Raw genomic sequence first — 14,695 nt, forward strand, 5'->3', positions numbered from 1 at the left:
AGTGCTTTCAAAAATGTGGGTGGGTACTCAAGTACATTCTTGTAATTTCTTTTCTGACTTCCCCAACCTATGCCTTCCTCCATGATTTCTGCCTTTTGCCTTAGAAGCCTACCTGATTCTTACCTTAAGGGCCACATACCTGGCCATTTGGGTACCAAACCGTGTCAGTCTTTTAGTCTATTTTACTCATAGTAAATGGTTCTCTATAATACCTATTAGTTGAATGAGTAGTCCACAACTAAAACTCATTTGGGTAATGACTACACTTAAAACTTGAAAGAAAAACTTGCAGGTGAAAAAGAGAAAAGAAGATGCTTAATGTTGACTTCAAAACCAGGTAATTCTATGCATATGCATTGGACTCTCCAATGTAGGTTATAGATTGTGAAACACAGGCCTTGCTTCTCAACCATCCATTCCCACTGGCAAATTAAGCAATAATGGAAACTTTCTTGCTTACTAATTAAAAATAATATATATTCCACCAACGCTATCTTTAGATACTGCGACTGATAGCCTCTTCCTACTGTATCATACTGTGGGAGTGTCGATTTTCAGGGATCAAATCTCACTTGCAACCAAGGACACATATCTGTGACTATGGAGTCCATGAGGACAGGGATGACACATCCTATAAAATCCACACATGTCTTTGTTTATAAAGTATTTTGTAAATGCTTTAAATACTTACTCACACAACAGGACACCATTTTCTAGGGAAGCTCGAAAATCCTTTGTTTGAAAATTCTTCTCTGTTACTGCCTGAAAGACAGATTTGAATGTTAATTGGTTTCTTCACCAGGGATAGCTAAAGTCAAATTCAGTATCTGATTAATTAATATGCATTGAATGTTTTGCTTAATATGTATACATTACCAAAAGCTATATCAAAACCTTTAGTATAATAAACATAAACTGCAAAAAATGAGTGCCCTCTGTAATGTAATTATTTTTTTAATATTTTTATTATAAAGATATGTACAGAGGGGTTACAGTTACATGAGTAATGAATACATTTCCTATTGAGCATTTTACCCCTTCCTTTGTTTTTCCCCTACCATCCCTTCCCTCCCCACCTCCTGAACTCCTCCCCTACCCAAAGTTGTAAAGTCCATTTTCAACATAGTGTCTTGTACATTTCATTGTTACAGTGGGTCAACCTGTATCCTTATTTAAGCATTTTGTTATTTCCCTTCCTCTCACCAAATTAGAAAAATGTATATACAAGGTGTATGGCACCTGAATCAAATACAGTGAAAACAGGGGTTATACCATGGAGAAAAAAACATACATAAGAAACAACAACAAAAAAAATCAGTCCATTATAAGTACATTAAAACAGCAACAACGATAAAACCTCTTGTGTCCCTATATTGGAGTTCATTTCTGTAATGCAATTATTTTATTTGATGATCAACAAAGGTTGGAAATGAAACTGAAGTTCCAGCATGTTTTTATATTGTAAAGAAAACCATAAGGTATATTAAATAGGTAGGTTTCATTAGGTAGCCAATGAAGTGAACACCATGTGCTATTCAGGGAGGAAAAGAAGTTTATTTACCCAACTGCTGCCCCCCACCATGCATGGTGGAGAGGCAAGGCTGAAAAGGGGCGATCCACCCCTGGGCCAGGACTTATCTAGGCCAGGAACAGGAAGAGGTGGGGCCAGGTGGGGGAAAGGTGTGACCACACTGGATCTAGACATGACCTCAGGGTCTGGGACCCTCCTAAAGTCAGATGGGAGGCGTGTGACCAGAGGTGGCCCAGGATGTAACCTAGCCAGAGGGGGAAGATGACTGCTTCCAGTTGTGCCAGTTACCTAGGTAACAGATACTGGGCAGAAACTTAGCCAAGAGGTAGGGAGGTGTCCCTGTGCAGACCAGGCAAAAACTACTAAGAATGAATGAAAACAGTTTGGGATATAAACCTGAAATATCACCTGGATATCCATATCCTTAACTTCAATTCCATCTTCAGTTCTGAAAGTGTCATTACAAAAGTGAGGTAGCTTATTCATGAAGTGGCTCTACTATATAGGCCTAGGAGCTACTTGTAGAAACATTATGAGGAAAAGTCTTTCAAATCCTTGCACAGAAACCACAGAGAGATAAGGTAATTTTGTGTGTGTGTTGATACTAGGCTTTGAACTCAGGGCTTGGGCACTCTTGCTTCGCTTTTACTCTCGAGACTAGTGCTCTACCAATTGAGCCACACAACTCCACTTCCAGCTTTTTACTGGTTAAATGGAGACATAAAAAAGTGTAATGGATGTGTGGAGGCATTGATTCATGTGACCCCATCTGAGTTCCTGTGAGCCTTGAGGGTGCATTCTGGCATGCATTCCCTCTGGGGGAGGAAGGAAGACGCCCCTTCCTCCAAGCAGGCCAAGGGTCCTGCCCCCACTGGGGGCCAGACTTGGTGGACGGTTTGTGGGAAGTGCCATTCTTGCTCCTCCTAGTTAATCAGGTAGAACAATTCCTCAAGATTCCTTTTGTGTTTTTTTTAATGAAGCCCCACCTGTACCTTGCTTCCTCTTTTATTATCTCGAACTCTTCTCACTCACTGTCTAAAGGTTACTAATTGTCCACATTCCCCCAAAATTGTTTAAGGTAACCTTTCTGTCCCATGATTGTCCTGTACTACAGACTTACCTTCTATGCCCCTATGCTATATATAAGTGTATGATGTTTTAATAAACTTTGTCTATACCCGCATGGTATGGTCCCTTTCTGCCTATCAAACACTGCATTCCCGAGTCTCACTGTGTGAACAGCAACATGGATGCTCATGCTTTGAAGCATAATCCTTAGATCTCAGCCTCCTGAGTAGCGGGTTACAATGCATGAGCCATGGATGCCCAGCTTGAAAAAAATATTGTAAACAATTCTCAGACTAAGGCAATTAAATAGACCAAGTCACCTCCAGTAATACCAGCAATGGTCTTGGGGAAAAAAATAACCAGAGTTGGTCTCTCCAGCATGGAATGGCAGGAAAGGAAGGGGATTCCATATGTAGGAGCTGCAGCAGAGAAAGGGAAAGCCACAGTGGGCAAAGCTGCGCCAAAAACAACTTCTGGGCCTAGGTCACCAGCTCCAGAGAACAGGAAACCAACAGCAACAACACCAGCTTGCCTAGCCATGCATCCGTCTCTTGCTCCACCTGACCCTTCCAGAGTAATACCTTCTAAAAACCTGAACTGCAAAGTCACTGATCTGATCTGAAATCACAAGGCAGAGACAGAGTGGCATGGCTGCTGTTGGCTACATGGTATACTTAAAGCTCAGAGCTCCTTGTCCTATCTTTCTACAATGAGCAACACTACTAGTACTAGATCCAGAATCTACTAACTGGCAAAACAATGACCTTAGAATTCAAAGTTAGCAAGGTTAGGGTGCTGCAGACTTCCAGGCCCAGCATTCAAGAGGCTGAAGCAGGAGGATCACTTGAGCTGAGAGGTGCTATGTCAATCTAGGCAACATCCCAAGACCCTCTCTCCAAAATAAATAAGTAAGCAGCCCTAGAATTAGTTAGATATGAAGAGAAAGGAAGAGATGGCCAAAGTTAATTTTTCATAAGTTGATTCTCAAAGTAATGGACAAGAACCTGGGCCAGGAGATGACACATCCAAGTCCAGGAAGAAGACGATCCTTTCTTATGTGCAGCATTAAACCCAGGAGCACTGCACAGTGGCAGGAAATAAGCATCAGCAAAGGGTCTCTATTATAACCACAACCCAGATGCTAGGTGAAGAATAAAATAAAGTTGAAAAATGAAATAAAATTATAAACTAAAATTCAGTTTCAATCAAGTTTCAATCAAGAAACTTACAGCCCCAGAGGTAGAACACTGTGTAAAGACGCAGTAAAAGATAGCTAGGTTGAATGGTAGGTTCCTTGAGGAATATCCTGAAGTGGCTTGCCCATAGACCATCCCCAGGTATCCCATTCAACCCGAGCGCTAGAATTTACCTCACTCCCAAATATTTGCCTTGCAAGATGTCCTCTACTTCAAGGAAGACATCGAATCACCAGATTATAAAACTCAACAAAATTAGTTCTACCTCCTGAAAGCACCACAAAAATTACTGAGCACCTCAAAGCATAGTAAAAGAATTGTTTGTTGTTGTTTTTAATTAAAAACTACTTTAAAATATGACCCCCATGGGGTCATATGAAGAAGTGCATCTTCTGAAGTAATTCATCTGGAACTTCCAATCTAACTATTTTTTTTCATGTTTCAATAATGTTGGCCCTTACTCATTAGTAAGCTATTTAAGGTGTGATACCTTTTATGTAATAGGGTTGTGAGTCATAAAAATTAAATAAATAGCGAGCACATGCTTTCCACTGAAGTTATCAAAAGTAAACACACACAGGAGAGATCACTATGTGGTCACACAACCACACCTTGCATTCTACACAATTGTGTCTCTCTTGCTTGCCCCTTTGTATATTTTTCTAATGTGCTTAAATAAAATCAGTGGCACCCAAAGTCATCTGAGAAACTGTGCATTAAACAAGAAGACCTGGAACTTAACCATGGATCCATCTCTCACAATGTACCTATGATTAGGTTATCAGTCCCTTAAATTCTTATTTCATTTTCATGGCATTAGTACTGGGATTTGAATTCAGGGCCTTGATGCTGTTCCTTAGCTTTTTCAACCAAGGCCAGCCTTTTAACCACTTAAACATCTCCTCTTTTGGCTTTCTGGAGGTCAATTGGTGATAAGAATCTCACAGACTTTCCTGCCTGGGATGGCTTTGAACCTCGATCCTCAGATCTCAGCATTCTGAGTAGCTGGGATTACAGGTAGGAGCCACTGGCAGTCCCTCGACTTTTAAAAGGGAGTAAAGATTTACTCTACTTCACAGTACAAAAATAATCTATGAAAATATGTTGACTCCTAAAAAAAAAAAAAAAAGCTACAAAGACTAGTCTAAGCTCGTGTTATGTTTCTTCCACCCATGTGTTCCCATGAACAGAACAGACATCCTTTTGGAAAAAAGCCATCAAGTGACAGGGCCTAGCTTATTGCTCTTGGGTGTCATGCTTGCTGGAAAGTCATAATTAGTCTAATGGAGCAGGCAAAGGGCGGAGCCGGCGCCAGGGTACTTTCTTCACAAACCCTCTGCCAAACCTGTCTGACCACCTAGAGCCTGGAGAAGCCCTCCACTGGAAGTTTTTAAGGGGAGACAATAACAGCTATCTACACATCGAGTGCCAAGCTCACCATCACATCACATCTTTCACTATGAAATGTAAGGATTTAGTGAATAAACGAGAATTACATTCACACCCCTCATTGTTTGGCTGATGGTTTTATTTTAATCCTCTCACTGGATAAAATTTCCCAGGGATGTAAGCAACAAGTTTCCCCACGTTCCATCCCTCCATTCCAATTCTGATCAGGTACATGACTCAAATGCCAAACATTCTGGAAGCTTCTCCACCAAATGATATCAAACTCTAGTTATCAGCAAACCACCCACAAATGCAAGTCAGAAGGTACTGTCACCTTAAAACTTTTCAACTTCTTTTTTAAAGCAACCATTTATAAGGTGTCTAGAATTCCAAAAGGCATTTAATCATCTTTTTGTTGTTGTTGTTGGTTGTGGGGGCTGAACTCTGGGCCTGGGCACTGTCTCTTAGCTCTTCAATATCAAGGCTAGCATCCTACCACTGAACCACAGTACCACTCCTGACTTTTTTCTGCTTATGTAGTGCTGAGCAATCGAACCCAGGGCCTCATGCATGCGAGGCAAGCACTTTACCACTGAGCCAAATTCCCAGCCCTTAATCATCATATTTTTATTCAAATCACAGTACAAAAGCAGAGAGTGAGTTTGTTTTATAAGGGATGAGCTAAGAGCAATGTTTGCAGACAAAAACTAAGCTAAACTCAAAGCGAATTTCAATCTGCCACTTAATAATTGATAATCAGCTCCTAGATCGTGATATTTAAGATACATAATGTCTGTGCAGGGACTGCCCCCAGAGTAATGAACTAAATAAACTTTTGTTCTCTATGGAAAAAGTTAAAATAAAAAGCTACCATAAAAATTCATAGTGTTATTGTGATGCCCATTTCAACATAAGCAATGAAATATATATTTTTTAATCATAAGGAATATTTAACACTAGAAGCCCCCAAGGCACATAGGAACCACACAGTGAAGCAAGTCTTAAAAGATAGGTATGCCTTAGCCAGATGCTGGTGACTCACTTCTGTAATCCCAGCACTCAAGAGGCAGAAATCTGAGGATCATGATTCAAGGCCAGCCGGAGCAGTCAAGTCCATGAGACTCTTATCTCCAATTAACCAGCAAAAAGCTGGAAGTGGAGCTGTGGCTCAAGTGGTAGAATGCCAGCTTTAAGGGAAAAAGCAAAGGGACAGGGCTCTGTGTCCGAGTTCAAGCCCCAAGATCTGTCCTAAGTAAATAAATAGTCTGCTTTAACTTTCCATTCAAGAGAGTCTTCCAGAGGAAGAACCCCCAGGCTGTTACATATCAAGTCTTGCTTTTCAGGCCATCTCTGAAGCTGTCAAAGTATTGGGAACTCCCCTCTACCTTTCATCTCATTCAATTTCATCATATAAGCAACCATTACATGTCTGCCATGATTCGACAAAACAGGCCAGGCCTTTCTTTGAGACTGAATTCATTGATACATCTATACCATTATTTACTATGCACTAACTTGGCTAAAACTCATTGGTTACACACGCCAAAAACATAAATGCAAAGAATATGGCACACAGTAAACATACTCACTAACTGCATACTTTAAACCCAACAGGTACCTATCTCCTAACTCTTTTTCCCCCCACAGCAAAATTACCAAAAAGGTACTATGTGTTGTTAAGAGAAACAATGTCTTCCTAAAAGGGCAGGCCTCCCCTTCCACCCCCACTACCCCCAAAAAAGATCTGGAGTCAGGAAAGCTACACAGGGAATTGCAAGCTCCTGGGACAATGAAGGTCAACCTTCTAAATTCTCCAACTCCTAAATTCTCTCTCAACTATCAGACTCCAGATTATGACAGTCTACACCTAGTCGGCTTGGGGCTGGGGCCTAAGTGGTAAAAGAGCTTATACACAAGGAAACAGAGTCACAGGAAGGACACTCAAGCTGAGGCCTGGGGCAGTGAGCACCAAATGAGTGTCTGTGGAGACACTGGGTGAACTCAATGCTGTCACCACCCACCGCCCAGACTCTGGCACCCGTCCACACCATGTACTCTAAAGGGCAGGCCAGTCTTACCCAACTTTGTCACTGGCTGAAATAAGGCTTACACATGCTCATTGCTTCCACTAAATGCAAGTGGGAATCTGTATACTCACCAGGAAGAACAGCCCTGGTGACTGAGGCACAGGTATGTGTGAAGAGGCTGAGTTGGTGGGTTGCAGATGGAAGGAGGAATTTGCCCTCAGGTCTCAAATGGCTTTATTGAAATAACCTGCTCCTATGCAGCAGCCAACTCAGATTACCATTTTCAGTAGCTCAAGAATAAAAAATGTATCAAACCAGGTGCCAGTAGCTCACACATGTAATCCTAGCTACTTAGGAGGCTGAGATCTGAGATCACGGTTCAGAGCTAACCTGGGCAGGAAAGTCTTGAGATTCTTATCTCCAATGAACCACCAGAAAACCAGAAGTGGAGCTGTAGCCCAAAGTGGTAGAGCACTAACCTTGAGAGAAAAAGTTCAGGGACAGCGCCCAGGTCCCTAAGCTCAAGCCCTACAACTGGGGGGCGGGGGAGAAAGGGTAGCTAGGCAATGAGAACAATAGTCCCCTTCCCCTCCCATAGAGGTTCTGCCTGGCGCAGTCCCTGGATGCAGACCACTATACATCACATCACCATAGCCTTCAGCAGTAGTCTATGCAAGCATCACACCATGGCTCATTGCCCCTAGATGACTGGCATGTGAAAGCAAATCAAATGGCCAGCCAATCAGGCTGTATGGACCTCTGATTGGATATGGGGACTGATGGGGCCCACCATCTAGCCAATGATCTTGAGAGTCACATAGCTCTCTCCTAATATACCTTATTAACCCATGCATGATGCACCCCAGGTGGTTCCCTCCCTTGGGAGCCCTTCCATCTAGCAGAAGCACTGCTTACCTTTTTCTTCAATAAATCTTTGTTATTTTATTGCTATACCCCTGCTATGTCCATGGACTCATTCTTTCAGACCATAGAGACAAAGGATCTAATCCAGATGTGGCAATTTTTCAAATATCACTTTTTCAAAAGTTGAGAGCTCATCTCACTCTGGATTTGCTACACGATGGCCCCCCCCTGAGTGAGCAGTGGCCATGTGATTCCAGTTAAAATATCATGATGCAAGCCTCAAAGTCAGTTACTCAAAGTCAGTTAACAACAACCTGCTATTCAACACCTGAGGAGGTAGAAGGCACTAGGAATATGGAAAGGTAAGATGAAGCAATTGGCAATTTCTCTCCAAAAGTCAAGTCCGATTTTGCAAGCAATGTGTGGTAGAAATGGGCACTTTAAGCCTGGACATCTCTGTGAGATGGTGAACTCTTGGCCATCTCCCGTATTCTGATCTTGGTTCACTGAGATTGTACATTCAGCAAATCACATGGCTTGCAGGGACATTCTTGTCTAGTCGCTAACCTCTCTTAAGATCTGGCATTGTACTGCATAATAATCTGGAGTATACTAGGGCAATGTTTGCCAATACTAATATCATTTGATAGCAAAACCAAAGCCAACTTCTGTTGGTTTGCGGTAATCAGAATTGCCTAGATCGCTGAATTTGAAATGGAATCCAAAAGTCTCACAGTGGTCAAAAGTCTAAATATTTTTCCTAGGCCACTGACCTCCTTAAGACCTTTATCCAAGAATGGCTAGTGTAAGTTACACCTATCAGGGTGCCCTCTTTGGAAAAGGCCTGTAAGTCCACACAACCAGGGAGCAGGAGGTAAAAGAGCACAATACAGAGCCCAATATAGTGTCCCCAGGAAATTTTATAAATACTCAAACATCTTACTCACTCATCAAGAGACCAAATGTCAGGTATGCCTACATTTTGAAGACAAAGCAAAGAATTCAGTTTAAACCATTCCTAATCCAGTAGAAATTCACGGACATGTACCATAACCAAAGTTTATTTTGTAGATGGAAATTATTATTTTTTGTGATGGTACATGGGTTTGAACTCCGGGCCTCATGCTTGCTAGGCTGGTGCTTTACCACTTGAGCCATGCCTCTAGCCGAGTCTTTCCTGGTTATCTTAGAGATGAAGTATAGCAAACTTTTCTGCCCAAGCTGGCCTCAGAGTACAATCCCACAGATCTGATTTCTCAATTGCTAGGATTGCAGGCATGAGCAATGGGTATCCTTCTGACATTATTTTTCTTAGCCACAATTATTAACAAGCCCAGTGTAGAACAACTGGAAAAGAATTAAAAGCAAAGGGAAGTAAGAGTTGCTCCTGAGTTGATGGTATATGTGCAAGATTTTTGTCAAGATACAAAAATTCCAAGCTGGTTACTAGTGGGCTTTATCTGTAAACCTAGCTACTCAGAAGGCTGAGATATGAGGATCATGGTTCAAAGCCAGCTGGGGCAGGAAAGTCCATGAGACTCTTATTTCCAATCAATTACACAAAAAACTAGAAGTAGAGCTGTAGTTCAAATGGTAGAATGCTAGCCTTGAACAAAAGAAGCCCAGGGACGGCACCAAGGCCCTAAAAATTCAAACCCCAGGACTAGCACCACAACAAAAATCAAAATTCTAAGACAACATCAACCTGTTAGCAGCTAAGTAAGTTCACTATGAAACATCACATGCAAAAACATTCTCCTTTCAAACATTCTGTGTTGCTAATAATTAAAACATCCATCAATAGAGGCTCATACTATGGTTTATATTGGCGTAGAAAAGAAAAAAAATCCCAAGAGCAAAAAGTCTAGCAAAAACCTAATCTAGTACACAAATTATCTTTTTTTTCTACATGAAGAAGTTTTAAAATTACTTGCACATGAGTTCTAAGTGGATGTGAACATCATTATCAGGATATTTTAAGTATAGTTCAAACATTTAATGTAATCATAGGTTCTCAAGAATGAAAAGATGTTATTTTTTGCAGAAATGTCTCACACACACATTAGCAAGTCTCAACAATTACCTGCTTAGCTACCTGTGAATTACTGTGAGAGTCAGCAGTGTGGGAAATACTCATTTTGGAAAAACCTTGTTTCAGATGATAGTCAGAACTTATTTTATATGAACTTCAAATTGATAGTTCTACTCTTGGTCTATATGATACATTTTACTATCTAGTGTAAGTTTAGTATTAAGAGATGGTGTTGAAGCTGGCTCATGTCTGTATAATCCTAGCTATTCAGGAAGGAGGCTGAGATCTGAGGACTGCAGTTTGAAGCCAGCCCAGGCAAGAAAGCCCATGATTCTCTTATCTTCAACTAGCTACCAAAACAGCCAGAAGTTGAGCTGTGGCTCAAGTAGTAGAGCTCTAGCTTGGAGAGAAAGAAGCTCAGGGCCAGTACCCAGACTTTGAGTTCAAGCCCAGGACCAAGAAAGTGAAAGAGAGAAAGAAAGAAAGAAAGAGAGAGAGAGAGAGAGAGAGAGAGTTCAGATGCCTTGATACAGAAATTCCATCTACCATTTTTTATGTACTTCTGCTAGTCAATAATGTGGTCTTTCTAGAATCCTGTCCACTTTTCTTCAACAAGCAATTTCCAGGAAGCAAAGAGCCAATGAAATGAAAACATCTTCACACAACACTTTGTATCAGAATGTTCACCATACCACCTTAGTCAAAAAGTGGGAACAAGAGAATGTCTATCAACTAATGACTGAAGAAAAAGAAGTCAGTGCTGGGGTGGGGAGCACCTGACCTGTGAACCATGTAAGACCCTTGAAATCATTGGTCCATGACGGTTCAGACAGCTACCCACAGTTGTCTGCATGTAGTAATAAGTTATATGGTCTACAAATGATGGTAGAAATATACAAAGGAGTTTTATCAGAAAAGCATCCCGCAACCCTGGACCCATACAGTGGAATATTATTTAGCAACTTAAAAGGGAATAAAGTACTGTTATATGCTACAAAAAAAAGAACCTTAAACTATAGCTAAGTGAGAGAAACCAGATACAGAAGGTAACACATTATACATGACCACATGTATACCAAATGTCCTGAATAGGAAAATCTAGGGAAGGAAAACATAGATAAGTCTTTGTCAGGGGGTGAGGGAAGGAGAGAATGAGAAGTCTGCTAAACCCTTCGCAGAGTTTCCCTTAGGGCAAAGAACACATTCTGAAATAGGCTATCTGAACGCTTCTGTGAACATATGCAAAAACAATTACTTTTTTTTTAAATGAGCTCAATGGCGTGTGATTTAGGCCTCAACAAATCTGTTCTTTTAAAAATGAAGCTGGGTACTGGTGGCTCATGCCTGTAATCCTCAGGAGGCTGAGATCTGAGTGTCAAGGTTCAGCACCAGCTCAGGAAGAAAGATCCATGAGATTCTTATTTCTAATTAGCCACAAAAAAAAAAAAAAGAAAAAAGAAAGAAAAGTAACAGAAGTAGAGCTGTGGCTCTAATGGTAGAATATTAGTCCTAAGCAAAACGCTAAGGGAAAACACTCAGACCCTGAATTCAAGACCCAGTACCAGAAATATATAAATACATAAATACCCTGTGCCAAGGAATTATTTGACTTCTACTTATTAGAATTCTTTATTTGAAGATTAACGATATTGAAACACTTAACATTATTTTTAAACATTATTTGGGCATTTTATGACATATTAAAGAAAAGGGGGAATGAAAGAAAAATCCCGTCTTTCAAAATAGCAAAGACAAGTTGTATCCATAAAAATGAATTGTTTTCTTTTTTAAAAAGTATATATATATATACTTTTTGTTTTCTTTTTTTAAAAAGTATACACACACACACACACACACACACACACACACACACACACACACACACACACACACACACACACACACACACACACACACACACACACACACACACACACACACACACACACACACACACACACACACACACACACACACACTGAGCCTAGCTCCTAAAGACTGACTCCAATGCGCAGACATGTTTTGTTTGGCACCAGGCTGAAGTTGGGAAATACAAACATGGATGAGACTCTTGGCTTCTCTTTCAACAAAAACAACGTAGCCGTACGTGGCAGTATTACCTCTTAGACACATGCATCCACATGCATGCATGTACACACACACACACACATACACACACACACACACCATGAAGTTAATGGCTGCTGAACAGAAAGAAACACTCTCCAGAGGGTGGTCCTCCCCTGGACACTGCCCACCCTGCCTGGCTCTTGCTCACCACCTGTCTTGCCCAGTGGGCACATCAGTTGGGAAACATGTATCCCCAAGGCCTGGTCAGGCTGGTCCTGTTTTTTTAAAAAAAGGGACCCACTGGTCAACTCCAAATTGAGTGTGGGGAGCTATCTGTGGAGCAGGTAATAAATAACAAAGGTGCAAACCTGAGATCCTGAAATAAACTCTTGGATTGACAACTGGATGTCCGACTTTTCCAGAAGTCCCCTTACTGAGTCTCTTGATGGTCATTGAAAAATACTGGGTAAAAAGAACAAGAGACCTGTTACCTCAGATCTGACTCAACCAGTAAATGCTGGAGTTTGTACAGGTTTCTAGAGTTCCTTATAAGCAAATTTCCTTTATAAGCAAATGAATTTTTGTTGAAATTGTCACTTCATCCATGACCTTCACAGTTTTAAATGTTGATTCTTTGGAAGTCAAACCAATTGAAATCAGTTTCTGTTTTCTGCTGTCACCTGCTGGCATAGTCTTGGTACTGACGAGATTTAAACTGCAGCCTTGGGACCACTGTCCACCCCTTTACTCTCCTATTTTTAAAGGTTATATCCAGGCACACACAAAACTACAACACACACAACTCATTCTAAAGTTTAAATAAACACATTATCAATTTTTGTTTGATGAAAAAGAAAGATATGGTTACATAACAACCACAAGTCCACCTACCCTTATTAAATCTGAAAGAACTGATTTGTTTCGACAAAACTGGTTTGGGAACATTCAATAGATATTGAGACCTTTTGTGGAAAAAGTTCCCATATTAAAGTATATAGTCTATTTAACTGTAGATTTGGGACCCTCAGAGGAACAACTTTCCATAGTTAAAGTAATTCCCAAATGAAGCAGAGGATGTTGCTCTTTGGGTAGACAGAGCACATGCCTAGTATGAGTGAGGCCCTGGCTTTGATTTTCAGCACCACAATGGAGAAGGAAAGAAGGAGAAGGAAAAGAAGAAGGAAGGAAGGAAGGAAGGAAGGAAGGAAGGAAGGAAGGAAGGAAGGAAGGAAGGAAGGAAGGAAGGAAGGAAGGAAGGAAGGAAGGAAGGAAGGAAGGAAGGAAGGAGAAATGATTATGTATCTGGAAAGTAAAAGGCTTACACAGAAAATGTTCAGAGGGTAATTAGCTTTGACAAAAACTTCCAAGATTGGGGCTGGGGATGTGGCTTAGTGGTTGAGTGCTTGCTTAGCATGCATGAAGCCCTGAATTCAATTCCTCAGTACACATAAACAGAAAAGGCCAGACATGGTGCTGTGGCTCAAAGTAGTAAAGTGCTAGCCTTGAGTGAAAGAGCTGAGGGACAGCCCCCAGGGCCCTGAGTTCAAGCCCCATGATCAGCGAGAAAAAAAAAAAAAACCTTCCAAGATCCCTCTCATGATTTTTCTCATCCATCACGGCCCAAGGAGCTCTTTAATATGCATCCTGAGATTTATGAACTTGGGTTAATTATACAAAGGCTCTGCCCCCTAAGCCTAGAACTACATTCTATCAGAGTGGAATCCATTATGGGTGGATAACCAATCCTGATCCATGGAACATCCCTGCCCAGATGTTTAGGCAACACCGGGCAAGGCCCACAACCGGAAAGAGCTGGGTGTGACACACTCGTGTGGAAGGCAGGAAGTCAGGGGTTAATCTGGAAGATAGCTTCATCCCCCCCCCCCCCTCGATAGCCCCTCCCTTTCACAAGCTTCCAGAGTTCTTCTCCACGAGCTTCACCCTCCCATTCTCCAAACTCTGCTCATTCAAAAATGCTCCAAGCGGCCACCTGTGCAGCTCTGAGCCTTCCCTGGAGGCCACCCTCCTGCTTCACCTCTACTCTGAGCATGTCTGCAGTGATCTCACCTCACCTCAAACACAGCACCGAAAACAGTCCCCAGCCTCTCGCTCAAAGCGGATCCACCACCTCTCTTCTCTGTTGAAAGGGTAAAATTCTCCCAACTGCCTACACTCAGACTGTCAGAGCAAAGCTGCTCCTCCGACAGATTTAATGTCTCCATGGCCCCGCCCACCCCCCTGCCGGCCCCACCCATGGCTAGGCCTTCTCCCTCTAGGCTCTGCCTTTCAATGTCGGCCTTTCTTTCCAAAAGGTCAAAACAGTCTGGTCATTAAAAAAAAACTGTTCACAACCTTCCAAAGTCTCTGGAGCCTAAGGATTGGACTTTCCCACCCACCTGCGGGCACAACACGCCTCACTCCCACGTGGGAACCTTGATTCAACCTAAACACAGGAACTTTGTAACCTCAACACCTTCATTCCTATCATTCAGGAACTCCCATTCAGGAACTCTGCTGT

The 14,695-nt window shown here is 41.7% G+C and overlaps 1 protein-coding gene across 5 annotated transcripts in view; it reads right to left on the reverse strand.

Moving 5' to 3' along the window:
* Lmo7 (LIM domain 7) overlaps positions 1-14,695 on the reverse strand; it is a 191,151-nt gene that overhangs the window by 136,465 nt on the left and 39,991 nt on the right. For 4 of the 5 annotated variants that reach the window (XM_042685403.1, XM_042685402.1, XM_042685399.1 and 1 more), the window contains exon 2: positions 692-762. In XM_042685403.1, the coding sequence (XP_042541337.1) occupies positions 692-762 (71 nt within the window). The remainder of the gene's footprint in view (positions 1-691; positions 763-14,695) is intronic. The other variant, XM_042685401.1, reaches the window with a different exon arrangement.

This window comes from Dipodomys spectabilis, unplaced genomic scaffold (assembly GCF_019054845.1).
Source record: "Dipodomys spectabilis isolate Male_0828 unplaced genomic scaffold, ASM1905484v1 ptg000095l, whole genome shotgun sequence".
NCBI classification, from domain to species: Eukaryota; Metazoa; Chordata; class Mammalia; order Rodentia; family Heteromyidae; genus Dipodomys; species Dipodomys spectabilis.